Source organism: Ahaetulla prasina, chromosome 3, assembly GCF_028640845.1.
Source record: "Ahaetulla prasina isolate Xishuangbanna chromosome 3, ASM2864084v1, whole genome shotgun sequence".
NCBI classification, from domain to species: Eukaryota; Metazoa; Chordata; class Lepidosauria; order Squamata; family Colubridae; genus Ahaetulla; species Ahaetulla prasina.
In genome coordinates this window covers 94,392,734-94,420,414 of record NC_080541.1, presented here as the reverse complement: position 1 = coordinate 94,420,414, position 27,681 = coordinate 94,392,734, and the positions used below count along the sequence as shown (strand labels likewise).

The 27,681-nt window shown below is 36.3% G+C and overlaps 1 protein-coding gene across 1 annotated transcript in view; it reads right to left on the bottom strand.

Annotated features, from left to right (window-relative positions):
- CDH12 (cadherin 12) overlaps positions 1-27,681 on the bottom strand; it is a 458,316-nt gene that overhangs the window by 96,188 nt on the left and 334,447 nt on the right. Inside the window, exon 5 of the mRNA XM_058176923.1 lies at positions 19,382-19,676. Within this exon, the coding sequence (XP_058032906.1) occupies positions 19,382-19,676 (295 nt within the window). The remainder of the gene's footprint in view (positions 1-19,381; positions 19,677-27,681) is intronic.

Sequence of the window (27,681 nt, the reverse complement as noted above, 5' to 3'; positions counted from 1 at the left end):
TGGCAGCCTCAAAATATGTTGGACTTCAAGACTTAAAACTCCTGACCTTCGTGACATTGAGCTTTGTGGTTAGAAATTCAGGACCAGGCCCAAGGTGTTCAGAAGGCACTAGCTTGGAAAAGAAGAGCCAAGAGCTGAAAGGTTATTTGGTGCTGATTATTTACTTTTGGACAGTGGAACAGCAGACAGTTAAAATTGGTGTCTTTTCACACAGTATAAAATCAAACAAAGCTTTAGATTTGAAAAGCTATGATTGCACCAGGATGACACCCCCACCTCTTTTTGACATTAGCTGATACTTTTGATGCTAGCTGGAAGCAGTATCTCCTTGATAAATATGGTACCTTGATAAATTGTACTTTTACGCCTTTTCACAACAGGCTATCCTTCCTTTGAAATACAACAAGCCAACAAAATTGGCTTGTTCATATCACATCCTGGATGTGCAAAGGAAACAAGACAGCTCTTTCCTGTCCAAAGCAGCCAGCAAGATAACTTAAACCACATTACATTATCCAAGCTGAGAAGGGCCTTAACACTGGCTCAATTTAATGCCCTTCAGCTAGTTTGAAAGGCAAATAAGAAAAAAATGTATTTTACTAAAATTATTTATACTTATGATGAAAAGAAAAGTCACTTGTTTACTTTTTTTTCTTTTTTGTTGCTATAGTCTTATTTTTTTATTTTCTCTTTCTTTTCTGCACCTTCAATTTGTTATCCTTTTAGATTGTATTAGTTTTCAATGTTAATATTGTAATCTTTAGTAAAATTATAGAAACACGTACATACATGCCTGCCTGTCTACATACATGCATTCCATTTGTTCGGCGAGGATGTTCGATATACTATTCAGATATTTTCCATGAACACACTAAATACTATATGTGAAGAGTAACTAGATCTTTGATTCATGTTTAAAGATTGTCAGAGAATAGATACCATGTTCAGCAAATAGATGAATATTTCAAAGACGTTATTTGAAAATTGAACTGCCAGGAATTAAATAGGATTTTAAATTACTCTTGTTAAAATAAAAGTAAAACTGGACTCTGACTGGGCCTGTCCTCTTAGCCCTTTTAATGTCTGTATTTCTTTTTAAAAGTAAATAAACAAGAAAGCATCAGAAGAGCCTATAGGTACTTTTCTTCCACATGCACATAACTTAGCTTGGCACAAAATTGCTGGTTGGCATTTCTATTGGTGCATCTAATTAGAAATGGCTACAGTTAAAAAAAAAAAGCTATTAAGAAAGAATTCAAAAGGAGACGTCATTCTAATTCACAAGACTGAAAGCTAAGGCAGGCAGAATTAAAAGATCAATTTATTGTATTGTATCTCCTACTCATGCTTTTTTTCAATGAACTATTCATAACAGAGCCAAGCATTATTTTATCTTGGAATTTACATAACAACTAACAGAAGCATATTATTACAAGAAATAGAGAGAAATGAAATATACTGAAATATTATACTGTCACAGGATGATCGTGCTGACATATCATGGCTTAAGCTAATGCTTTGTTTCCATCCTCCTTCACCATTTCATACTCTAATTCATTAGAATACATTATTTTGTCATTTTCTGTTTTCACCTTCTGAAGCTTAACATAACCAAATTGTCTTATGCTATCACTTGAACTGTGTTATCCTCAGCAGAACCCACAGACTCTTAAAACTTACACTGGTTACTCTTTGCATCAACATCACAGTCTGATTTCCAAACATTGCTGATCAAGATTTATTTATTTATTTATTTATTAAACTTTTATACCGCCCTTCTCCCGAAGGACTCAGGGCGGTGTACAGCCAAGATAAAAACAATAAATATACAAAGTTAAAAATCAATTTAAAATACCTATTCAATAGTGGCCGAATTAAAACCGTCGAATTGACCAACCTAAAATACCCCATATAAAATTACAGAAAATATAAAAAATTTAAAATTTTAAAATTTAGAAATTTAAAAGTCTAAAAAAAATCAGTCCAGTCCCGCTTGGATGAATAAATAAGTTTTTAATTCCCGACGAAAGGTCCGAAGGTCAGATATTTGGCGCAAACCGGGGGGAAGGTCGTTCCAGAGAGTAGGAGCTCCAACAGAGAAGGCTCTTCCCCTGGGATATAACAACTTAACAACTTATATCCCCTGGGATATAACAACTTAAGTTTTTAAATGTTGTCAACTCAATTTCAAGGACAAGGAATATACTTTATGGAGTGACTCATGCCTTGATCACCTTCCATCTGGATTACTGCAATGCATGCTACATAGGGCTACTCTTGAAGACCACCTGAAAACTTCAATTGGTCCATAATGCAGAAGTGTGCAAAATAATGGAGGAGAGGGCAAGGTTTGCCCATGAAGAGCATGAGCTCTATTGGCTTCTAGTTTCTTTCCAGGTAAAATTCAAGGTGCTGGTCATCACTTTTAAAGCCTTAGCTAGAATATAATATAATAGAGTAGAGTAGAGTAGAGTAGAGTAGAGTAGAGTAGAGTAGAGTAGAGCAGAGTAGAGCAGAGCAGAATAGAATAGAATAGAATAGAATAGAATAGAATAGAATAGAATAGAATAGAATAGAATAGAATAGAATAGGCTGGAAGGGATCTTGGAGGTTTTCTAGTCCATCCACCTGCTCAATCAGGAGAACCTATACCACTTCAGACAAGTGACCATCCAATCTCCTCTTAAAAAAACATCCAGTGCTGGAGCACCCAATAGCATAGCATAGCGCCAGACTAACTGCAGGACGACATTTCCCCAAAGAGATCTACCCTCCTATCAAGTCAGATGGGGTGGGCTGCCGAATATTGCAAAGTAATGGAAGGTAGGAAGAATGTGTTTTCCATGGCAGTCCCCGCCCTATGGAACATTTTGTTCTCTGAAATTTAGTAAGCCTCCCTCCTTTTAGATTTCCATATGGTCTTAAAGACTTTGGTTTTTAGTTAGAAGATGGTATGTTAACAGGGATAGACACCAGGTTTCTGTTGTTTTTAATGTTTTACATTTTAACTGATTATGTTTTACAGTTTTAAAAAAATTATTTGTAAGTTTTTAAATCTTTGATTGGGAGCCACCCAAAGTTTTATTTAAACATTAAAATGTTTCAAATGAATACATAAATCACTCATTTTTTGAATACTCTAAACCAGTGGTAGTCATCCTGATTCCTACCGCCCACTAGTGGGCATTCCAACTTTCATGGTGGGTGGTAGGGGTTTTATACAATACTGAAGCACTTTCCTTTTTTTTAATTTAATTGACTTTTTTTAAAAAAATTCATAGCATTATTTAAAAACATTTTCATTAGGTTTTCATAAAATTCCCTGTAACAAAGTAAATTTCTGAAAATATACTATTTGTATTGCCCATGCATAAGTTTAGTTCACGTTATGTAAGTGAAACTAAATGGCGCTATGGTGCGACCGCAAACAAAAGAGCCTCGTCCCAAAATAGCTCACGCATCTCCCCCCACACCACCCAGCTGTAACAGACAAGCAGAGCTGGTAGCCAGTGCCCCCTCCCCAAACCCAATCCACAATGCATGAGAGGCATGCACAGATGACAATACACAGTGCATTACTGTGGAACTAGTGGACGGTTAGAAAATTTTACTACTAACAGAGATACAAAAGTGGGCGGTAGTTATAAAAAGGTTGACTATCCCTGCTCTAAATTGTGATTGAGAAAGGCAGTTGAAAATACTGTAATATATCTATGAAATGCTTATATAAACATTAAAATGTGTAGATTTGTTTTTACTTTGGGTACATTCCACTTATTCTGGTAGCAATGGTATCTGCCTTATTCAATCTCATTGCAATGTTTTGATGTACAAAATCCCACAGATAATGTCTAATGTTAGCATTTAAAAAAACAAAAAACAAAAGGTACAATGCTCATGAATATTCCATAATATTTTTCCTCTGTTTTTCCCAAAATAAACTATGAAGTGAATTTGTAGATTCATCCTGCTGTGAAATATCTGAAGAATTTAAATAATATCAAAATAACATTTCTCATATGGGATCCAAATATACATTAGACTAGATTGAACCCTGGTTTGAACAAGCTGAGTAGATAAATATAGTGTTTGCTAATCTATCCAACTTCAACATGGAACATTTTGTTGCAGTATACTTTAATACCACATGGAAATGACAGGCTTATATTTCTCGACATTTGATATCCATACCTAATTGTTTGTAAGAGTTTATGAAATTCTTACTTATCAAATCAATATGTAAAGTACTTTTTATTGTAGTTCTCCAAATTCTGAGATGCAAATCTCTGAATAATATAGCCATTTAGATAGGAAATACTAGCAACAATTCCATACAGAAATGCAAAGGGAAATTATTCCAAAATGTTCAGACAATTTAATGGGCGAAATTTGCATGCAAATTATGCACAAAATAGGCAAATATGCATATAACCTACTTGGAAAAACACATGGACCTTAAAAGTTGGAATAACTGAAGACAGAACAATGAGAACAGAAGAAACTGAAGCTGACAAATTCATCTATGGAAGATCTAAACTTTTTTTTTTAATCTAAAAAATAAAACAGGAAGAACAAAATCCTGAGTTACAATTTTTAGCAGAAACTGGTTTCTGTTTGTTTGCAGCTTAAAAGTTACATTACATTTTTTAAAAAATGATTCTGCGGAAGCTGATATTAACTGTTGCAGAAACATTTTATTATGCATTTTTATACCTGTCACCCTCATTATTATAAGACAAAAGGAAGAAAAGTGACTTGAGTTCCTGGCTGCCTGTACAGTCATTAACTTCATACCACAGAAGCTTTCTTCAATGAATGAGATATGTCAGATTGAATATATTGCAGCAAGTGCAAGAGCTCGGGGGGGAAAAAACAGGAAATTTAGTGTCAGGAATGGAAATGGGAGGAATCACTCACATGGGAAAAAGGCTGACCCATTTCCAGTCATCATTTAAAGCAATCACTCAGAAGAATATGCCAAAACATGAAAAGAAATTGGCAGTGATGCATTTTAAATTGGTTAGCTTGGTACAGCATGCTAACTGAAGACAGCATGCTGCATATATTCGGGTTGATTTAATCATTTTATTCCCCTTATCAGGGATCCCATGCATTTTCACTCAGAGACAGTTCTGTTTCCTGACAGATAGAGCCAAGCAAGTGGCTACTTAAAACCTCAGTGGCAACTGTAGGACATTTCTGCTGTCATATGAAAAACATTATCATGGCATGCGCTGCAAGCTTTGCTCCTTTGCTATGTGCATGAGATACATATTCACACACATTGTGACCAGAGGTGGTATTCAGATGGTTTAGACTGGTTCACCCGAACCGGTAGCGAAAATCGTGGGTGGGTCTGCCTCCCCCACCTGCCCACTCACCCGCCCCGGCTCTATGCCATCCTATTTAGGCACGTTTTTGGAGCCAGGCGCATGCGCAGAAGATGCGCGCACCAGCAAAGTGCATTCGCGGAAGGCTGGGTGCAAGCATGAACGGGGCCAGGCGCACACTCACATTTGCGAACCGGTAGGAAAAATAAGTGAATATCATCCCTGATTGTGACACCGTGATGGTATTTTCATCAGTCAAACTCCCTTTGCCTTCTGTACAAGCTGAATGAAAGAATCTGGAGCCCAGCTATTTATATATTTCACCGTGCCAAAGCTGGAGTAAACTCTAAGAGCTTGGGGTTGCAAAAAAGACAATTGAATAAGACTAGGACATTTCTTTTTTATTCCACACTATATATGATAATCAGTCAGATGGTGAGCATGAGTAAAACATAATCACAGAGTGTGAAAGAGAGAGTGGGGGGGAAAGCAGGTAATATTAACAGCTAAAATATCATACTCCATATTGTAATCCATAACTGAGATAATTATTTGCTTTTCCACTCTCACCAGGTTCAAGGCACTTAATATATAAAAGCAGTTCATTCACACACACAAAAAGAATTAAAAGCAAACCAAGATTTGTATGTATTTGTAAAATATCAAATTATTCACTTAAATCAATATTTATAATGTGTGTTATCTCTGCTTTCTTCTGAACATGGGATGAAATCCAACATGTTTTGCTGTTATAAAAAAGAAGAAGCAGCAACAGAAACATTTCTTGTTTTCTTAAAATCCTCCCTCTTTGCTCTCAGTTTTATAGCAATTATGCTATAAAATTAGACCATTCTTTTTAATTTTTTATATACCTGCCTCTAATTTTGTTTCTGGTTTTAGGATTTACATTAGTTTTCCTCTATCAATTCATTTTTTTTTTCTCCTATGCTAGGAAAGGAGAAAAACGATAATTACAAATAAGGCATAACTTGCAATGTTAAGAAGAAAATAGTTTTACCCAGAGAATTTGGACAGCATCCAGTCTGTAGTATTATTTACTACTTTGAAGTCTATAATAAATTTATATTAGTCATTTGTCACTGTGAACCAAGAAATGTTATTCAGTTTTATGAATGTATGCTCAGAAATGTTCTTCAAACCCAACTTAAGGTTGATATTGAAAACATAAATAGATAGGAACAAGTAAAAACAGCTATCAGAGTTGGGGAACATTCCAAAAGAAGATAGAGATCTGTTATTTGTTGCTCTATCTTGTGTGCTTATATTCACTGTTGTTTTAAGTGTGTAAAGAATGGCAGTTGTTACTCCTTTCCTTTGGAGAATACTTATTCAAGCAAACAGGCTAAGGATTTGGAAAGCAAAAGTCTCAGAGCTACTGATATCATAGTAGTGATGGCTCTTTGTAAAAGAGAAAGCAATGAATAATGAGTGCCCTGTTCCACACTTACGAAGAACAGCCTTTGATTAAATTTGTCCCAGCTCTCTTGCCATATTTATAATCCTTTCTAAATTGTCTGGCATAATTGTCCTGTTGTTCTTATGTCTACTCGGGTTCCCATCACCATCCCTTTGGCAAGCTTGTCTGATGCATTTTCTGGTATGTCTAGATTGCTCAGAAATATTTATCATAGTATCTAGTTTGTGTAAGGCTAGATAAGTGGAAGCAAGGTAGACCTGCTCTCATTCTAAAACATCTGAATCATATTACAATCTAGATTTTATTTATTTATTTATTTTGTCACACAGTATATATAAGCATAAGCATGAAATAATTATACAATATATAAGCATATATATGAGTATGTAATAACTATATTAATTGGATATAACGAAAGGGAACAATAGGACAGGAACGGTAGGCACATTTGTGCTCTTATGCATGCCCCTTACAGACCTCCTAGGAATGGGGACTTGATGAAAGCAAAGGTTTCAGGGCTTAAGCCTTGAGTTACTGACTTCTATCATAAGGAATTCAGGAGATGGACACAGTGGTACTTCCTCTTTCATCTGCTAATTCCTTTTCCAGCTGAAAGGCTGCAGGTTACACAGTCAATTATATTCCTTGCCTTTCAGATTATTGACAGTAACCTCTCCTTGCCCATTTCAGCAAGGTTTGACAGCCAATACTGTTCATGTGACATTGGCTAGGGAAGATTGACCTACATCTGTCAATCAGGCCCAGTATATTGTACTAGTACTATGCCACAATGGCAATGCAGCCTGACAAGGTCATCATCACAATTTTGGTACACAACCAAGGGAAGACAGAAAAATCAATATCTGATTTCAGTAAGTTTCAGCACAGCTCAAACTATTTTGTGTTGGACCAAGTGCCCTCAGCTCTACTGTCAAAGTTACAAAATAAACAGCCCATTTTTCTCACAAAGAAATTAAAGAAGAGTATTCATGAAGATAAAGTCCCTGAAATAAAGAATTGCACTCAAAGTCTTCAAGAAGTGACTTTTCAAGCAAAGATTTTTCATCCATATGATTGACAAGTATATTCCAGCATGTGCATTAAAAAATGGGGGGGGGGGAGTTAAACCAAAGTAGTTTTCCAAAGATAGTAATTTAATTTTAAAAGTTTCAAATGGGAGGGGATGATTTGTCAAGGGAAAAAATAATGGTTCAGAATACATAGCAAAGTATATTTATTTCTCCAGAAATGGTTCACTACACAATTCAAACTTAAAAACTACCTTAAAAAGCCAGGTATGGTGACGAATAAAGTCTAACAAAATTACAGCAATGATGAGGGTAAAGATTTATGACAGTAAGAAGACACTGTAATAGGACACTTGACAGAGCCTCAGATATTATGAATCAGTAATACTCCTCTTGATTGGAGTGGAAGTACAGCATAAAATATAAAGTCCATCATCTTCTCCAGTTTATGAATTACAGTATACTAAACTTGAACAACTCATGAACCAATAAACTGAATACTTTATCTCAACTATAACTATTTATCACAAATTTCATATACCTTCTGCTTTTGGTGCCAGTTTGTATCTTCATGAATAGTTGGATTGTTGAACACTTAGCAGTCTATAATTCATAGTTTATGGGATATGTTTAGTCAATAATGTAATATTTTATATAGATAAATTAGAGATCAATAACTGATCAACTGCTTCACCATTGCCATTTTTACAGTTATAAATTAGAGCTTCCATATTCTCTAAACCAGTGATGTCGAACCTTTTCGGCACCGAGTACCCAAACCGGAATGCGTTACATGTGTGCGCACCAGAGCACCGGAAACCCAAAGACCAGTTGGCCGACATGTGCATACCTGTTTTTTGGCCATTTTTCGGTCCATTTTCAGGCTGTTTTTTGGGCCTTTTTTGGCCCATTTTTCAGTCTGTTTTCCAGCCATTTTGGGGGCCATTTTCCAATGATTTATTGGGCCGTTTCCAGGCTGTTTTTTGGCCATTTTTGAGAAACCAGAAAAGCAGCTGGTGATGACGCACGTGCCCACAGAGAGGGCTCTGCGTGCCCCCTCTGGCACACTTGCCATAGGTTCATTATCACGGCTCTAAACATTGTTCTAAACTCTAAACCCATTTACAATATGGGTAAATTCACTATATTTTATTGTAGAGAAGATTTTGACAGAAGTGAACTACCATTTAGGGAAATTAGACTTGACAAGCTGTAGTTGTCTTACAAACTTTTTCACTCTCAAACCATTAAGGTCACATCTGATCTACCCTGACCACCTTTGATTTAATAAAGTTCACATTGAACATGATACGAGAGCAACTAAATGGTAAAGTGTTGTTTTTGAACTGGAGGACTGAATCACACCATCATCTACAGTATTACCAGTTGCATTAGTTGAGCTCCACCCTAACCCTAACCCTAACCCTAACCCTAACCCTAACCCTAACCCTAACCCTAACCCTAATCCTAACCCTAACCCTAACCATTTCATTCCCATTTTCTCTAAGTCAATGTACAAAAAAATAGGCCGCTTTCCAAAATGTCCATCTAATTCTTAATCCTTAGCCATAAACTGTGACCTTGGCCATCACTGTCTCTCTCAATGCAACCCACCTCAGGGGGTTGTTCTGAGGACAATAGGAGGAGGAAAGTATACTGGGTATGTTAACTGTCTTGAGTGTTGTGGTCTGACAGCAGCCTGCGGAGCTGGCAGCAAAGTCAGACAGTGAAGAGGCTGGGGAGGACCATGGGCCAGTCCTGGAGTCTGGGAAGGCTTGGACAAGGGCTCTGCATCGGAGGCAGAGAAAGAGCCATCTGGGAGGTATGTGCTGCCTCAGGAGATTCCAGAGTCAGACTTCAGTGAGGCAGAGGAACAGGGGGAGGCTGTTCCCAGTGTGCGCATGCGCAGAGCTGGCAGAAGGCAAGAACAAAAGGGACGACTCGGGAATAGGGCTGGGAGATGATTGGCCCCACCCATAAGACTTAAAAGAAGAGCAAAGGCACGTGGGCCTTTGCAGGAAGCAACGTTTGTTCATTCGGTTCAACTTAAAGCCTCAAGCTCTGTTTGATTCTGGACTCCATGCAGCTTTGCCAGTTAGGTCTTTGGCAGCATGTCAAGGGAGATAAAGGTGGGTGATTATCCTGAAGGACTTTTCCCAAAGGACTCTCTATAACTAATTGGGACTCATCTGTGAATGAACAGAATTCAAAGCTGTTGCAATAAAAATGGTTTTTGGGGCTTTTCGTGTGTTTTAATGACTCAGGAAGCCTAGGGTTAGGGGCTTCCTGAGTTTGGTTGTTTTCTTGCAGACATTTCATTGCCCAAAGGAGATAACATCATCAGTGCTAGATGATTCTACTAGCACTGATGAAGTTACCTAATCTGGATAATGAAATCTCTGCAAGAAAAAACAAACCTCAGAGAGCACCAAGGACCCTTCATTTGAACCCTGAGCTATAAATATTCTCTTTTATCAGTGTCCTGGGTTTTTGTAACAAAAAAAAATAATAAAGGTAAGACTCAAGTAAATAAATAAATGAAATAAAATTCCTTAGTACAAAACACATAGCAGAGAATTCAGAGTGGGCCTAAGTACAGTTTCTGCAGAAACTATAAGTTAGGGAACAAACAGTTACTTAGTAATTTGAAGTTTATTGCACTTTAAAGCATGAATGTTAAATCATTTCCTCAAATTTCATTATTACAGAGTTTCAAAAAATAAAACATATTTTTTAGCATGCATCATGTGACCCTGATAATTAGAGGTTCCTTATGATAAACAAATCACCTTCTTTCCAGATATATTATTACAATATTTTTCCAGCACCAGATGGCCAAGATTTACCATCTTATCATCATAAACATATTTTTTCAACTTGACTGGGTAAGGTTTTTTTGAAAAAAACAACAACACATAGAAGAGAATATTCCTTCTGCTGCCTAAGCAGCAGCAGCTGGATGAGCAGCAAGATCATTTATTATTTGAGCAGTAAGGTGTTTTGTCTCACTGGATTATGTTCAGTGATTATTATTGGTTGAGGACTTAGAACTTGTGAACAGAGGATTTTTTGATCACTACATGTGAGAGTTATGACAGAGCATCTGCTGACAACTGTCTGGTTGGCTTATAGCCATAAGGGACTGCAGTCTAGAAATCACCAGGGAAAAAGGATGATTCTGAAGTTACTGAACCAAAGCAGGAATAAGAAAGTTGGTTAATTCAAGCTACACTTTCTTCAGTATCTTTCATAGAATCATATATTGGAAATCACAGATATCTTTTTGCTATTTCTTTTGAAGAGAAGGCTCAACACTGAGCAATAGGCACTTTCAAAAGCACAAGAATTATATGAAGCTAATATCTCCAATATGACAATCCAGCAGTCTTTTTCCAAGAGTTCAAGAATGTTTTCAAGGTTTCATTAATATTATTAAAAAACAGATTTCAAAAGAGGAAATAAAACCCCCATCATATCTGGATGTACATGTATTTCCTTTCTTAGGTTTATCTTTTCTGCTGAAATGTATAGCCTATTTATAAGAATATTAACAATATACTTATATTTCAAATTTCAATATAGTCACAATCAAAACAACTCTCTATTCTATTCTATTCTATTCTATTCTATTCTACTCTACTCTACTCTACTCTACTCTACTCTACTCTACTCTACTTACTCTATTCTAAAATTGAGATCAGATGTAAGCAAGCTAGAACAGATGAAAGAAAAGAAGCTGAAGAACAAGACCAAAAAATAACTAATCAAGAAATACCACTTAACAAAATACAAAATACATAGACCTACAAATAGATATAGAACAACTGTGGCAAAAGCAAGCAAGTGTAGTACCAATAATAATAGGTACCTTGGGTGCAATCCCAAAACAACTGGAGCACCTCTTGAACTCTATTGGCATTGACAAATTTGTCATCAGGCAATTGCAAAAGGCAGCTTTACTGGGAATAGCTTCCATCCTGTGACGATATCTGTAACATGATCAAACATTCATATCTGCCTATCCCGGGCCCTTGGGAAGGACTCGATAGGTAGACAAAAATGCCAAACCAGTCTGAACATCTGGCTGACTGTGAGATAAACAAGAACAACAATAATGCCTGTATATTCAGATGTTACCTTAGCCGCTCTTAGGTCTTTGGTTAGGACTTGAACTGTTAAGGTTTTAATAGTCCCAGACTGTGAATTGAATTGAAGATTAAATCATCATCATCATCATCATCATCATCATCTTCTGACTTTGCAAAAAGCCACCTTACTCAGAACTGTCTATTAAGTTAAATGTTATTTTAACAGCTCTTAGATTCTTGGTTAGGACTTGAACTGTTGTTGTTATTGTTATTAATCATTGCACAGTCAGACAGATGTTCAGACTGGGTTTGGCATTTTTGTCTATCTATCGAGCCCATACCAAGGACCTGGGATAGGCAAATCTGAAAGTTTGACGGTGTAACAGATATCATGATCATGATCATCATGATCATCATCATCATCATATTATTATTATTATTATTATTATTATTATTATTATTATTATTATTATTATTATTATTATTATTATTCAATCTAGAATGATCTGACCTTGATCTTAAACGTGTTCGTCTTTTTCCAAGTCAGTGACTTCTCTTTATTTTTGTTCATTCATCAGTTCCCTAATGAGCAAATTAGGGAACCTTTCTTCAGATTGTGTATTACCTCCTTCACCAATGTTTCTATATCTAGAATTAAAATCATTAATCAAGTTTGGTTTGCTAATTCCTTTGCTCAGCTTCCTTGATTTTCTTCTATAATAGCTATTTCTCCTACTTACTCTTCCTTTTTTTTTTCTTTTTTTCCTCCAAGGTTGATGATTTCTAGATGGATTCCTGCCATCCACCTGCATTTGGTCTTAGAAATCAGCCAGCCTTGTTGCACAGCCAGGACACTGCATTCTTCTCATTTACTTTATAAGTAATATGCTTATAAAGGAAGGAATACAGGAAAACAAAGCATTTTAAAACAAAACAGCCAGGAATTGTGCCAAATATCCATTATAATCTATTTAAATCTCAGCTTGGTCTCATTACCTCCAATGTCTTTATGACAGCTGAACGACTGGGTTATTATTGCTAGTCATAAAACAAGACTGCCTGGATGAAGGCAGCATCCTTTGCCTACTTTTTGATGTGAGAAATATAAATAGATCCTTGTGAAAGAGGAGAAAAATAACTCAGCAGCTGGAAAGCTGAAAAGGATGCTTATAACCACTCAACCAGTAACCAGAAAAAAACAATTTTTATAAAATATAGTTAATGTTTAAAAGCATTTGGGTGGCTAAAAAGATCCAAGGACTTTAAAATCTGAGCAGATACTCATATGTTAGTAATTCTCCACATCAGAGGTGGGTTTCAGCAGGTTCTGACCACTTCTGGAGAACCGGTAGTGGAAATTTTGAGTAGTTCGAAGAACTGGTAGTAAAAATTCGGACTGTCCCCGCCCCCCATCTATTTTCTGCCTCCCAAGTCCCAGCTGATTGGGAGGAAATGGGGATTTTGCAGTAACCTTCGTCTGCAGTGGGGAGGGAATGGAGATTTTATAGTATCCTTCCCTGCCATGCCCACCAAGCCACGCCCACCAAGCCATGCCACACCGCCAGGCCATACCCACAGAATTGGTAGTAAAAAAATTGGAAACCCACCACTGTTCCACATGGGTTGCTTAAATCACATTGCCATTAGACCTATTTTCTTATAAGTACAGGTAGTCTTTGACTTACAACAATTCATTTAGCGACTGTTGAAACAGCACTGAAAAAAAATATTCATGGCAGTTTTTCGCACTTAGGACCATTGCAGCATCCCCATAAAATATAACTTAATACATGCATATGCTAAATATAACCTTAAAATTTGGTCAGTGGATCATTTTTACATAATAAGCAGGGGTGAAATTCAGCAGGTTCTGACAGGTTCTGGTGAACCGGTAGCAAAAATTTTGAGTAGTTTGGAGAACCAGCAAATACCACCTCTGCCTGGCCCCAGAGTGAGGTAGGAATGGGGATTTTGCAGTATCCTTCCCCCAGGAATGGGGAGGAAATGGGATTTTTTCAGTAACCTTCCCCTGGAGTGGGGTGGGAATGGAGATTTTGCAGTATCCTTCCCTTGCCATTCCCACCAAGCCACGCCCACCAATTCTGACTATCCCCGGCCCCCATCTATTCTCTGCCTCCTAAGTCCCAGCTGATCAGGAGGAAATGGGGATTTTGCAGTAATCTTCGTCTGGAGTGGGGAGGGAATGGAGATTTTATAGTATCCTTCCCCTGCCATGCCCACCAAGCCACGCCCACCAAGCCATGCCACGCCCACCAAGCCATACCCACAGAACAGGTAGTAAAAAAATTTGAATTCCACCACTGATCCAAACCCATCGTTAGACCAACTATGGCAAAAAAGATTGCAAAATGAGACACAACTGATTTAACAACTGTCTGACGTAGCAGTGGGAATTTTGGGCTCAATTGTGGCCGTAAGTCGAGAATTACCTTTTTGTTTAGAAACGGAGTATAGCAATGCAGAATCAAGTGATGTTTATCTGTCTTCTGTAGAAAATATCTCAAAGTAACGGCACTTGGAATTTTTGTCTGAAAGAACTGCAAATTTGAATGTATTTGAGAGTAGGTGTTAAAAATCTTTATGTGTATATAGATGGAAAAAGAGATGGCTCTATATGTGGGTTCTTAATGCCATCATTTGTGAAAAATATTTCACGATGCACTGTAAGTTTGTGATGAATTATATGAGAGAGGAGTAGCTGTAGTAGTGCTGATTTAGTTTTAATGCCTTCACTCTGCAGAACAACACTTTGTGCTGAGCTTATTATATGCTGTCTCTCTCCCGATAGTCTATTAGAGCTTATTTCCGTAATATCGAGGGGGGAAATAATCTGCATAATGTATACACTACAAGAAAGAAGCGTGTGGAAACATTCAGGAAGCGAAAAAGAAATGAAGCTGTACAGTATCTAAATGTACATGGTACATAAAAAGAAATGCTTTCAGGATCCAATCTGGATTGGTCATCATAACCAAAAGTTTAGTCTTCTGAGCTTTCAGCTTGTGCTGGAGCCCATCCTCAACCCATCCCTGAGGCTGGGCTAGAGTACAAATCCAAATGTTCAGAAGACTAAACCTCTGGTACCTGTGACTGACCCAGATTGGATCCTGCAACATGATACTGGGATACATATATTTGCCTTCATTGGTGATACATGCTTTCATTCAAATTGCATTTGGTTCAGGCAAGATTAAGAAATGTTCATCAAATTCAAATTTAACAACACTTCCCTTCATCTTGGAAAAATTACAATTTTTAGTAGATTTTTCTTTCCTTGGAACTCAAAACATCACCTATGGCATCTCAGATAATGATTTCATCCAAAGACTGATCAGATCCAGATCTGCCTATATGCCCAATGTGTCTCTGACTGAACCCTGGACTGTTGTTAGACCCTCGTTTGTTTGGCAGGGCCATCATAGATAACTTATAGATTAAATTATTGATTATGAATTATTAAGGTACAGTAATAGGGATTCCTGTAACACAGTGGTACAATCTTTCAAAGTTTAGCAAATGATCTCAAAAATCTCTTACACACTTTTTAGAAATATAGCAAAGAACCCTAAAATTCTACATAGAAGCTAAAGGTAAAGGTTCCCCTAGCACATATGTGCTAGTCGTTCCCGACTAGGCGGTGGTGCTCATCTCTCTTTCAAAGCCGAAGGGCCAGTGCTATCCGAAGATGTCTCCTTGGTCATGTGGCCAGCATGACTAAACACCAAAGGTGCACGGAATACTGTTACCTTCTCACCAAAGGTGGTCCCTATTTTTCTACTTGAATTTTTTATGTGCTTTCGAACTGCTAGGTTGGCAGAAGCTGGGACAAGTAACAGGAGCTGACCCCGTTATGTGGCACTAAGGATTCGAACTGCTGAGCTGCCGACCTTTAGATCGACAAGCTCAGCGTCTTAGCCACTGAGCCACTGTGTCCCTTACATAGAAGCTACTGTACCTCAAACCATATTCTATGAAAATATAGATTAAAAAGAACTTGTTGAAAGACTATTGACTGAAAAGATGCAAACAGATGTGCTAAGTTTGCGTCATTTCCTCAAAATGCTTGCATTTATAATTACTTGCAAATCCCATTGATATACTAGTAATTCTTGGCAGTACTGACATAATGTTAAAAATTTTTTTTTAAAAGGCTGAGATAGAACTTCATAACTTTATGAAATCCCTTTAAATTTGGTTATGATACAGTGCCAAGCAGGAAATATAAAAGACCAGAAGTAGTTAACCTTGTACCTTGCCGATACTTTATATTTCAATTCCCATCAGCTTCTGTCAGCATTACTAAATTAAAGGAAATACTGTATCGGCATTCTATTCTAACCAATCTGGAGAAGGCACCCGTTTGCCTTCTCCTGGTCCAAGATTTCTAATAAATAAAAACTCTTCTTTGTTGACTGTCTCGATATAGTAATAGATAGTTGACAAAAGTATTTATTTCTGCTTCTAGCATACTACAAAGATGCAATTATTTTTGAAACATTAAACAATCTAAATGCTAAAGAGCAAAATCTTATACTGGGAAAATAAATGTGTCTGTGGTTCAGAAAATCTTAGTGATTAATTTAAAATGTTAAGGTAAGACTGGAATCCAATATATTTGGCTTGTACTTGGCAATTTCTATTATTAGTTGTAGTAACTGTATTAGTTGTAGTAATATTCTTCAGAAGAGAAAGGGAAAGCACAGTAAATTGATATGCCATTTTTTAAAGTATAATCAGTAGACCTAATCTTTAAATGATTTAGGTTCTCATCTTGCCCATCAAAAACAACATAAACCCAAATGACCCTTTGACAAATAGAAGCAATGCAGATGAAATTGCAATTACTTTTAACGAACAGGCTAAAATCGTTATAAAACACCAAGGAAAATGCCACACTCCCACTCTGCAGTTCCAATTGCAGTCACTCGCCTCCCAGCTTTCATTAGTTTTTAAAACATGGCAATATATTTGATTACAGATCACCTGCTGTCAAGTCTAATTAGACGCTGCATTTGATGGTTAAAAAGAAAACTAATCCAGAAGTTGGGGAAGTGAAAAAAATAGATTCCATGCTGAGATGTTAGTGTCTCTGAATAAAAGAAGACTTGTGGTAAAGCTTCATGTTAGATGGGCCATGTGACCGTAAAGCTGTTTACTACAAACTGGGATGGTAAGAGTAGCATGTGGACTGTGAATATTAGCACCTTTTAAAACTCTTTGTATCTAGCCCTTTATTTTTATTCAAGCCAGGCCATTATTCTATGACATCTTTGATGGTAACATATTAGTCAAAATAAAGTTGGTGTACATTTAAAATGCTATCATTAAATTAAAGGTTATCCAAATTTAGGACACCATTACAATGTACCCAAAATAAGACATCTCCTGATAATAAGCCCAATTGGGCTTTTGAGTGCATGGCAATAAGGCCAAGTGCTTATTTCAGGGTTAAAAAAAATATAAGACAGGGTATTATTTTCGGGGAAACACTGTAGTTACCTAAATGGTATGTGGTTCACATGGCAGTGTCTCTAGTGGTGGGATTCAGCCAGTTCACACCACTTTGGAAGAACCGGTTGTTAACTTTCTGAGCAGTTTGGCAAACTGGTTGTTGGAAGAAATCATTAGGGCAGAGAACCGGTTGTTAAATTACGTGAATCCCACCACTGAGTGTCTCTCTAATCTTTATTTTGCAATTTCTGGGTTCAGTACCAATTGTTTGTTTGTGCTAAATGTGCAAGCTCACATTTCCACAATAATATTGCATATACAGCTGCTTACAACATTTATGCAAAATCCTGGTGAAATTGTATATTCAATATTTTCCTACAAACAGAATTTGATATAATCTTGCTTTTTTTTCCTCCAAATTTGAATGCATATTTACTAAGTTGCACAGTTGTTTATAAACTCAGAAGAGAACACTAAATATATTTAGAAGACAAGTTTAAATACTGTTGCTGCAGTGTTACTTTTTATTTTTTAAATTTATCAATAAGATAGTTGACTCATTGGGTATATAAATAGCTCAATGAGCACAATTTCACAGGGGAAAAAAATCTGATCTTTCTAATCTCTCAAATTACAATTTTGGTTCTGGCTAACTTCAAAACGATGGACTTTTAGCAACCATCTAAATATTTGAAAATAAATATAATTCATTCTTACAAAGATGCAAATGCCACAAAAACTTTTCTAAACATTTTCAGCTAGTAATTTCAGTGATGAAGAACATTACTAAAAAATAGAAGTCATATGGGACTTCTGAAGCTAGAAAACAACCATGGAAAAAACTGCTACAACATCCTGAAAGCTAGTCAAATCTGCAAAGCAGAATGGCCATTTCACTGTCAATGATTTGACAAACAGTTTAGCTGACAGCAGAGAAGTTGTTCAAAGGACCTTGGTCTGCATGGAAATTTTCAGAAATGAAATGTTCATCCGGCTTTATCCGAAAAATCATCAATTGAAGTATGTGGAAAGAAACATGATAAGCCTGAAACGTTTTGGAACAAAGTTCTTTTGGACTGATAAAAGAAAATTGAATTCTGCTTCCACAACCACACAACTTATATTTGGAGAAAAAGGGATGGGATGTCTTACGAGGACACACACATTGCACAAGGGTGGCTGTAATTTTTTAAACATTATGTGGCAGCCATTGGTAGGAGAAATGTGCAAATGCAAAGGGAAATAGATTCAACTAAATGTCAGCATGACAGCAATGTTCCACAGTCAGTGAAACAGTTGAAGTTCAAAAGTTGAATATTTCAGGAAGACAACAATCCAAGACCTAATTACAAATCAACCATGAAGTATTTATAGGGCAAAAAAAGAGAAAGGTTTTGGAACAGGCTTCACAATCCTCAGAATACAATGTTATTAAAGATCTGAAGAGAGACCTCAAAAATGCAGCGAACGCAGGAAAGCATACAAACAGTTTGAAGTTAGAATTGGGCAAGAATAACTGAAGAAAAGAAAATCAAAGTAGAAAGATTATTAGCTGGCTACAGAAAGGAAGAAATTACAAAGTACTGGCTGAAAGATTGTCCAACTTCTGCACCTGCCACATTCCCTATATTCTTATTTTGAACCTCTGACTAATCACACACATTTGTTAAGTCAAGTTCATTCATGGGACTATACAATTGAAGTAGGTACTTACATTTTTGCATGCAACTATATACAAAAAACTAGCTACCACCATAATGAACTCAGTAATCATTTATGTGGAAATGACAGGGCAGAAAAACAGAGAATGCAAGGTAAAACCAGTAGTAGTCTTTCTTATCCTAGAAGCAATTTGGCAGGTACCTCATGTGTCAACAGCATCTACAATTGTCCAAGCATCAACTTTTTAATTTGTATCATGACTTAAAAACAAAAAGGAGGGGGAGAAAATAAAAAACAAAGAGAGATGGAATGAACTTTCAAAGTTCATATTTGAGGATAAGAATTCTTTAAAATATTACTTACCTACTGGTGACATTTCAGGGACACTGGCAATGTAAGGCCCATCAAGGAATTTTGGTTCATTATCATTAATGTCCTGCACTTTGATGATGAACTCTGATTCAGGCTCCAATGGCTTCCTTGTGTCAATATCTACTGCTTGAGCACGTAGGGTGTAGAAAGGCTTCTCTTCACGATCAAGGCTCTTTATGGCATGAATGTCCCCTGTAGTTTCATCAATGGTAAATACTGTACCAGCTCCATCTCCTGATAATGTATACTTAACACTTCCCACTCCCTTGTCCAAGTCAGAATGAAGCTTAATAGCAGAAAAAGAAAGGGCAAAATAATTAATAGAACAATTCCTGGATGGAAGAATAGCAATTTTTAACTCAATTTATTAAATCATGAATATATATATATATATAGACATGGGTATTTGGATCACAAATGTATAGGCTCACAGTTTTTAAAACATCACAATTACTAGTATTTAAATCTTTATAATGTATATATTTATTAACATGACTTTGAGAGAATCTGTAGACATTCTCAGTCATCCAGGTCATGGTTGTCCCAAAGGTGCTTTTTCAGGAGGCAATTGGACTTTCTTGTTTTTTCTTTGAAGACATTTCACTTCTCATCCAAGAAGCTTCTTCAGGATAGTGACAGGATAGTGGGAATATAAATCCTTCCATTCCCTACTATCCTGTCAAAACTGAAGAAGCTTCTTGGATGAGAAGCGAAATGTCTTCAAAGAAAAAACAAGAAAGTTCAGTTGCCCCCTGAAAAAGCACCTTTGGGACAACTTTGCAAGGCAAAATGCAGTCATTTTGGAAACATAAATAAGAGTATATTTCTTTTGCTCATATTTCATGAAGAGGAAGAAGTGCATGGATCTCAGTTTCATGTTAATGACATTGTATATGCATGTAGAGAACATTCATTCAACTTGGTAACATTTCCATTATTTGATTTCAGTCTCATACATTTCCTTGAACAGGAAATTCATGAGGTGTGAGGAGCACATTTCTAATATGCATAAGCATAGCTATACTTCCTGCATTGATCTACAAGCATTCGTAACACTCCAAACTGCTTTTAATTTATACCAAAGAAGGTTTTTAAATCTGGGCTTCCTTTCATAATTTCAATATTCTGGTAATCATAAAATGGTGACTTTTAATTTACGTACATTTCTTGTCTTTCCTGCTCTGATGCACCACTTTTGGTTGTAATTTTTATAGTTAAAAATGATTGGTTGATAATGTCAATGGCTTCAATGTTCTCTCAGGAAGCTTCTGAGTTTTACGCTGATGTTCTGCTGTAGATTTGCAGTTGATCAACCTTTCTTATCATTTAAACTGTAAATGCAGTCTCAGTGCTTTTTTTCAGTTTTTGATATAGCAGCTCAAATGCTTTTCAGCAGCCATGGATTATGGCCCAATATATTTCCAGGTTTCGGTGTCTGTCAAAGATTGTAGAAATATGGATTGAGACTGTCAAATCCATCACACAGGATTTCTGTTCATCTGTTTTCTCTTGTATGTAAGTGGCAATGAAGATAAAGTACTACATGCTAGGTAACAGAATGCTTCCAGCTCTGGGTTTTTTCAGGTCAGGTTTTTGTGCAATCACTGTATTTCATTCACAGAATTTTAGTATGTGCAAATGAAAACATAATTATCTTTCAGTTCCAATCCTCCTATATTATTTTACAGGTTTTTTTTTAAAAAAAATTCTTATGTTTATTTGTATCAGAAGCATCACAATTAAAATAAGGCATCCTATACAACTGTGATGGCGAACCTATGGCATGCGTGCCACAGGTGGCACATGGAGCCATATCAGTGGGCACACGAGCATTGCCATAGCTCAGCTCTGGTGCACATGTATGTGCTGGCCAGCTGATATTTGGGCCTTCCGGAAGTTGGGAAACAGGTTGTTTCCAGCCTCCAGAGGGCCTCCAGGTGGAGGGGAAGGCCCGTTTTTTGCTCTCCCCAGGCTCCAGAGACCTTCTAGAAGCCTGGGGAGGGCGAAAACAGCCTTCCCCACCCCCTGGAGGCCCTCCAGAGGTCAGAGGTCAGCAAATGGGCTGTTTCCGGCCTCCAGAAGCCTGGGGAGAACAAAAAACAGGCCTACTGGGCCCACCATGCCATCATGTGCCAAAAGCGGGAGAAATATGGAGAGTGTGTATGTACATGGGTGGGGGTGGTGGGGCGCATTGAATTATGGGTGTGAGAACACACACATGACACACACCCGCCCCCGTGCTCCCCTTGCTTTTGGCATGCGATGGCAAAAAGTTTAGCCATCACTGCTATAGAACATTAGAGCTTCTGCACCAGAGAAAAATTCCTTGTGTGTCTAATCATACTTGATCAAATAAAGTTATCTATCCTATCCTATCCTATCCTATCCTATCCTATCCTATCCTATCCTATCCTATCCTACTCCACTCCACTCCACTCCAATTCCTATTCCTATTCTACCCTAACCTACTCTCTATATAAAATACAATATGTACATATAAAATATGTACAAATTAAACAAATCTTGCCCAAAAACTAGCAACATTAATTGTGTTCTGTCACACTGCCATGAGGTCAAGTGTACACTGATAAGGACACAAAGGGAGTATACATATATGGTGTTGCCTGCATGTCACACAATCACAAATGTCACAAGCCACCAGATAGCCCCATTTGTTCAGAATGTCTCTGGGATCTTCTTGTACTCATACGCAGTATATTCAATGATTTTGCAGTTTTCTCTAGACCCAGTTGCCAGGGCCTCCATTGGTTCCATCCAGTGTTGGTTGTTTGTAGCTTTCCATGCATCCACTCTGCTTTCAAATTCTTCAAATGCTTCCATCAACCTAAAGAAGCTTTTCCCTGATTTAAATCTTTGGTGAGCTGTTTGTAAGCCATAAAGAGGGTGTTGTCTAGATATTGTTGACTTGAGCCTCTCTCTGTATGCTCCTTCTTCTTTGCAAAGAGCAAGCGGAGCAATGCCAGCTAGCTGGTAGATCTTATTTAGAGGCGTAGGTTTAAGGCATCCAGTAATAAGTCTGCTAGCTTCATTCAGAGCAACATCTACTTTCTCAGCATGTGCTGATTTACAGCAGACAGCAGGCATATCCGCTTGCCAAGTAGCAAAGAGCTAAAGCTGTTGTCTTAAGGACCCTTGGTTTGGCACCCTAGGTAGAGCTCATTAATTTCCTAAGGAAGTTATTTCTTCCACTGACCTTCAGTTTAGTATTGGTACAGTACTGCTTATACATTAGGGCCCTATCCAGAGTGACCCCTAACTATTAAGAGCTGTAGCAATAGCATCCCTTTACATATAACATGCAGCTTCCTAGCAGCTTCTTCATTGTGCAAAAAATAACCAGAAAATTTAATCAAGAGAAGATGAAGAAGGTGGGGAATGGCTTTTGACTGGTAGTGCTAGACATTAACCATTTGGAAACACTTAAGCCACAGATAAGCCTTGTTATGATGTGTAGTTAGAAGCAGGCTCAATATAAACATTTCATATTTGATGTTTTTAAAGATATACACTGCCTTTTCAACCAATGATTTGATGGATATTTTACAGTAATTTAAAACAATGCATTAAAAATAAAGCATGCTGGCTAAGAATCACAGTTTGCTAATATGAAATGAAGAAGATATAACTGCTTTGAATTTTCTGCATGGAATGTGGTTCCTGCAAAAGCAACCTTGATCAAATTGCCTTGAAGGGAAGGTTAAATTCAGTTGTCTCTTACTTTCAAACCGGTAATTGGTGTTACCAGATACTGCCTGAACCATTTGATCAGTAATAAATGATTGGAAACCCTATACATAGTACTGAGTAAGGCTTTATTTAGTTTTCATCTTTATGGTATTTATTGTTACAACTTATAGGTGAATTCTACAGTAGTTTCACTCTATGTAGTAGAGAACAATAATTTATAGAAAAGTACTTTATAAAGAGTCAATTTTATTACAATTAGAAAAAAAAATACCTCCTCTCCTGTTATATAAAATGTATTTGGTTATAGGGTGGGGTTTAATGAAAAGATAACATTGCATAGAAACTACTTTTATATAATGTTTACTGGATATAATTTAATTAATTCAAAGAATACATCTGACTTAAAGTTTGAGGAATGTTTTTAAGGTTATATTAAGTTGGAAAATGTACAAAAGTGTTATAAAAATATGATCATGGTTGTTAAAATGAAACTTTTTCTTTAAAAGAGTTTTATACATGGAATATAATAAAATATAGAGTTTAAGTTATCTCTTAAATTGATTTTTTTTCTTCCATCATATTTATCCCCTCCTTGAAATTTCTTAGAGCAAGATCTATATGGAACTAGGCCTATGAAAATAACCAAGACAGATTCAATAATTCTATTATCAACACCGAGGTGACAAAACCTTGAAGGTCAAGCAAAGTGGCAATGGTTTGGATGGTCCTGAACTATTTAAAAAGCCATTTGCCCTTCTGAATCTTATTATTTATAAATAGATTAAAATGATCCACTGACCGTATTTTAAGGTTGTGTTTAGCATGTGCATGTATTAAATTATATTGAATAGAATGGTATTGCTTTTTGCACCTTCCTGCAAAATTAAAGTCCTGGAATAGAAACTGTGTGTGTGTGTGTGTGTCTGTGCATGTATGCATGCATACATATATGCAAACAGTCACATATATGTATGCATTTTGACATATTCAAGTAACAAAACCTGGCATTTTCATTTCAAAGGACTAATATAGCAATGCCTGGAAATGCCATACTGAAATATTGGAAGACTACCAGACAAGCACATGTTCTATGGAAGGGATAGCAAAACTGGAGGCCAAGAAGATTTAAATCACTGCCCTTGTTCCAAAAGTGCTTCATGACAACAGCCTGGTTTTGTAGCACATTGCACTTACCATGTTCATGTTTTATCAAACCATAATAATGAGCAATCCTAACTGGTCTGCATCACTTAGTCAGTATGAAAAATTGCTGCAATATTCAAAAGCCAAATGGTACTAAAAAGAAAAATAACCCTGCATATCAGGTGATGAATAATACGCAGACAGCAGTAACAGAAAGTAGGACGGGAAATATTCTCTCTCTCTCTCTCTCTCTCACACACACACAAATGCACAACACAAAGCACTCTTTACTCAGCTGCAAAATAGTAGCAGATTCTACATTACTTGATTGCTCCGGATTTAAAGATTGGCAGCTGAATATGCATTAAATTTTACATTTTCCACTGAATTGCTCACGTGTGCAAATGTCACCTCCACATAACCCTCAGAATTTAGATTACTGCTTGAGCTTCTTCAATGAGGAAATTTGAACTCTGAACTCAAACACTCTGATCACTATACCACACTTGTTATACTATATATTTTTAATTGATTTCATACAGTACAAGGGATGCCAATTGTTCCATTAAAAAAACATCTTTGTACATAAACTGTTAAATGGGGATGACAAAACATAAATATACAAAGAAGAATTAAAAAGATGTAAAAATGTAGAGAATACAAGAAATATAGGAAATGAAATATGAAAGAAATAAGAAGCATACATTTTACAAGGTATTTATGCCATAGTCACTTGAACCTTCTAATGATGGATGGATAGAGTATGTTAATTTCAAATATTTAATCTTTAAATTCACCCCATTCTCACATTACTTTGAAGATTTAAATTTTTTTTTACAGAAGTATATGTATGCAATTTTGGTAACATTTTTCCTGGTTTAAATATTGTATTAAAAGTTTTGACCATTTTTAGAAAATAATTCAACAATCATATAGGTATTTTTCTATGCTTTTATTTAATTGAAAACTATCTGAAAACTCAAAACCAAAATTTAAAAACATGAGATTTGGGTTTGTGAAATGAATCAAATACCTAGATTTTGGAAAATTCAAATTCAAATAAAAACCAATAAAACAAACTCCAAAAATCCAAAACAAAAATCCCATAAAAAACACTCAACTATGGTTTTCTCAAAGGTTTGCTTTTGAACTTTTATTATCTCCAACATTTTTTTCCAATTCAAATACTATTTGTTTGCATGTGTCGAAAATCCATTGCCTCTTTAACATGCAGCAAAGCATGCATTTCACCTCAGGTTTCAAATGTAGGTCTCATTCTTTTTCCAAAAATAACTTGGATTAATGAAATTCTGTGGATAGGAACAACTATCTCTACCTGAACACCTAATGTCTGTAACTTTCTAAGATACTGTGCACAGTTCCTCTATCCCACCTCAAGGAATAAATGACACTAAAAGAAAGAAATATAAGAATCCTGTTTGCCTCTTAAAGAACTTTATATACTAGAGCAATAATATTTTATTTCTTTCCTTCTTTTTGATTATTTCTATTTTATTATGTTAGTACTTTATCCGGTCTGCTCAGAAATAAATATGAAAAAAAGAATTTTCAAACAAAATGCAATACTTCCAGAGTTGTAAGTTTAGAACAGCTCTCCTTAACCTGATATCTTCCCAATATCTTGAGGCTACTATAGAACTTCAAGTATTCTTAGCTAGCGTAGCTTCTGTTTATTATGTACTTGTCAGGGTAAGGAAAAAGGAAATAAAAATCCAATACAAAGATTCTCAGAATAAAATACCTAATTTAGCATCACAGTTCAGTGCCATTCCATATCCTTCAAAATATTTGCTGTTGATCATCCTCAGGTGGGTTCCCATCTGTATATTAATGCTGCTTAATCCCATTATATCCTATTCTTTTCAACATACAGAATTTACCATATTTTCCAGAGTATAAATTGCACTTTTTTCCCTCCTAAAAGATGGTGGAAATGTTTGTGTGTCTTATACACAGAATACAGCCATTTTTGGCCTCCCGAAGTCCTGCCCTGCTTGTTCCATTTTTGTAAAAAATGGGCCCGTTTTTTTGCAAAAATAGGGTGCGCAGAGGGTTTGTGAGGCCTGCGGAGTGCTGCTGGGGGCCAGAGAGGGCAAAAACCATTTTTTCCCCTTACTTGCCTCTTTGAAATCTTGGTGCCTCTTATACATCAGTGCATCTTATAGTTAAAAAAATATGGTATTTTTTCAAATCTTATTTCAGATTCTCAGTTGTATCCACAAATACAACACATAATTTGATATAATTTCATGGTATAATTTGAGAAAAGGGAATGTTGTTGTATAAAGGTACACACATGCATATAAATATAACCCTTAAATTAAAAAAAAATGTTTGCACTGATTAATGAGTATTATCAACGAAAAATATCAGTTTGCAAGGCAGACTGTATACTCTTTTTATTTATTCAACCTGCATCTGGAAATATATTGAGGGAAGCTGTATTAGAATAAGATAAGTGTATTCTTAAAAGTGGATAAGAAAACATAAATAACCTGTGCTAAGCTGATGGCATTACTCTGAGAGCTGAAAATGCAAATGAATGGAAGCTCTAGTAATGAAAGTCAAGTAACATAGAGAAAAAATGGAACTACAGTAAAATTAAATGTAAATAAGACCAAACCATTGACAACGTATACAGCAAGCCAATCTTAGAACTGACAATGAAGATACAACAAAATACCTTATGCCACCAGACTCAAAATTTTGGGCTTAGACAACTTAGAACTTCACCGTCTTCAGTCTGACCTAAGCATAGTACATAAATTCATCTACTACAATGTCCTACCAGCCAATGAATACTTCAACTTCAACCAAAACAATAGAGGAGCACACAATAGATACAAACTCATGGTAAACTGATCCAAACTAGACTACAGAAAACACGACTTCAGTAGCAGAGTTGTCAACGCCTGGAATGCACTACCTGACCCTGTGGTTTCTTCCTCAAATCCCCAAAATTTTTACCTTAGACTGTCTACTATAGACCTCACCCCATTCCTAAGAGGTCTATAAGGTGTGTGCATAAGCGCACCAGCGTGCCTACCATCCCTGTCCTAATGTTTTCTTTTATTCATATCCTTTTCATGTATTTATAATTATGTTTACACTTGTATTTATCATAAAATCCATGCTTGACAAATAAATACAAATACAAAAAAAAAAAAGAAATACAGATAGCTTTTGCCTTTTAGGATCAACTCAACAGTAAAGGAACCAGCAATCAAGAAATATACCATAGACTAGTGCTTGACTAAGTAACAATGAAGGCCTTGGAAAAAAATATTCAGATGACGAAGAAAGATGGATTTGAAAAAGCAGATTTTCTTTTTTTTTTAAGTATTGATAGTTTTGAATTTTGGCTTTTAAGAAGAGTCCTGAGAATACCATAGATAGTCAAGAATACGAACAAAAGTATT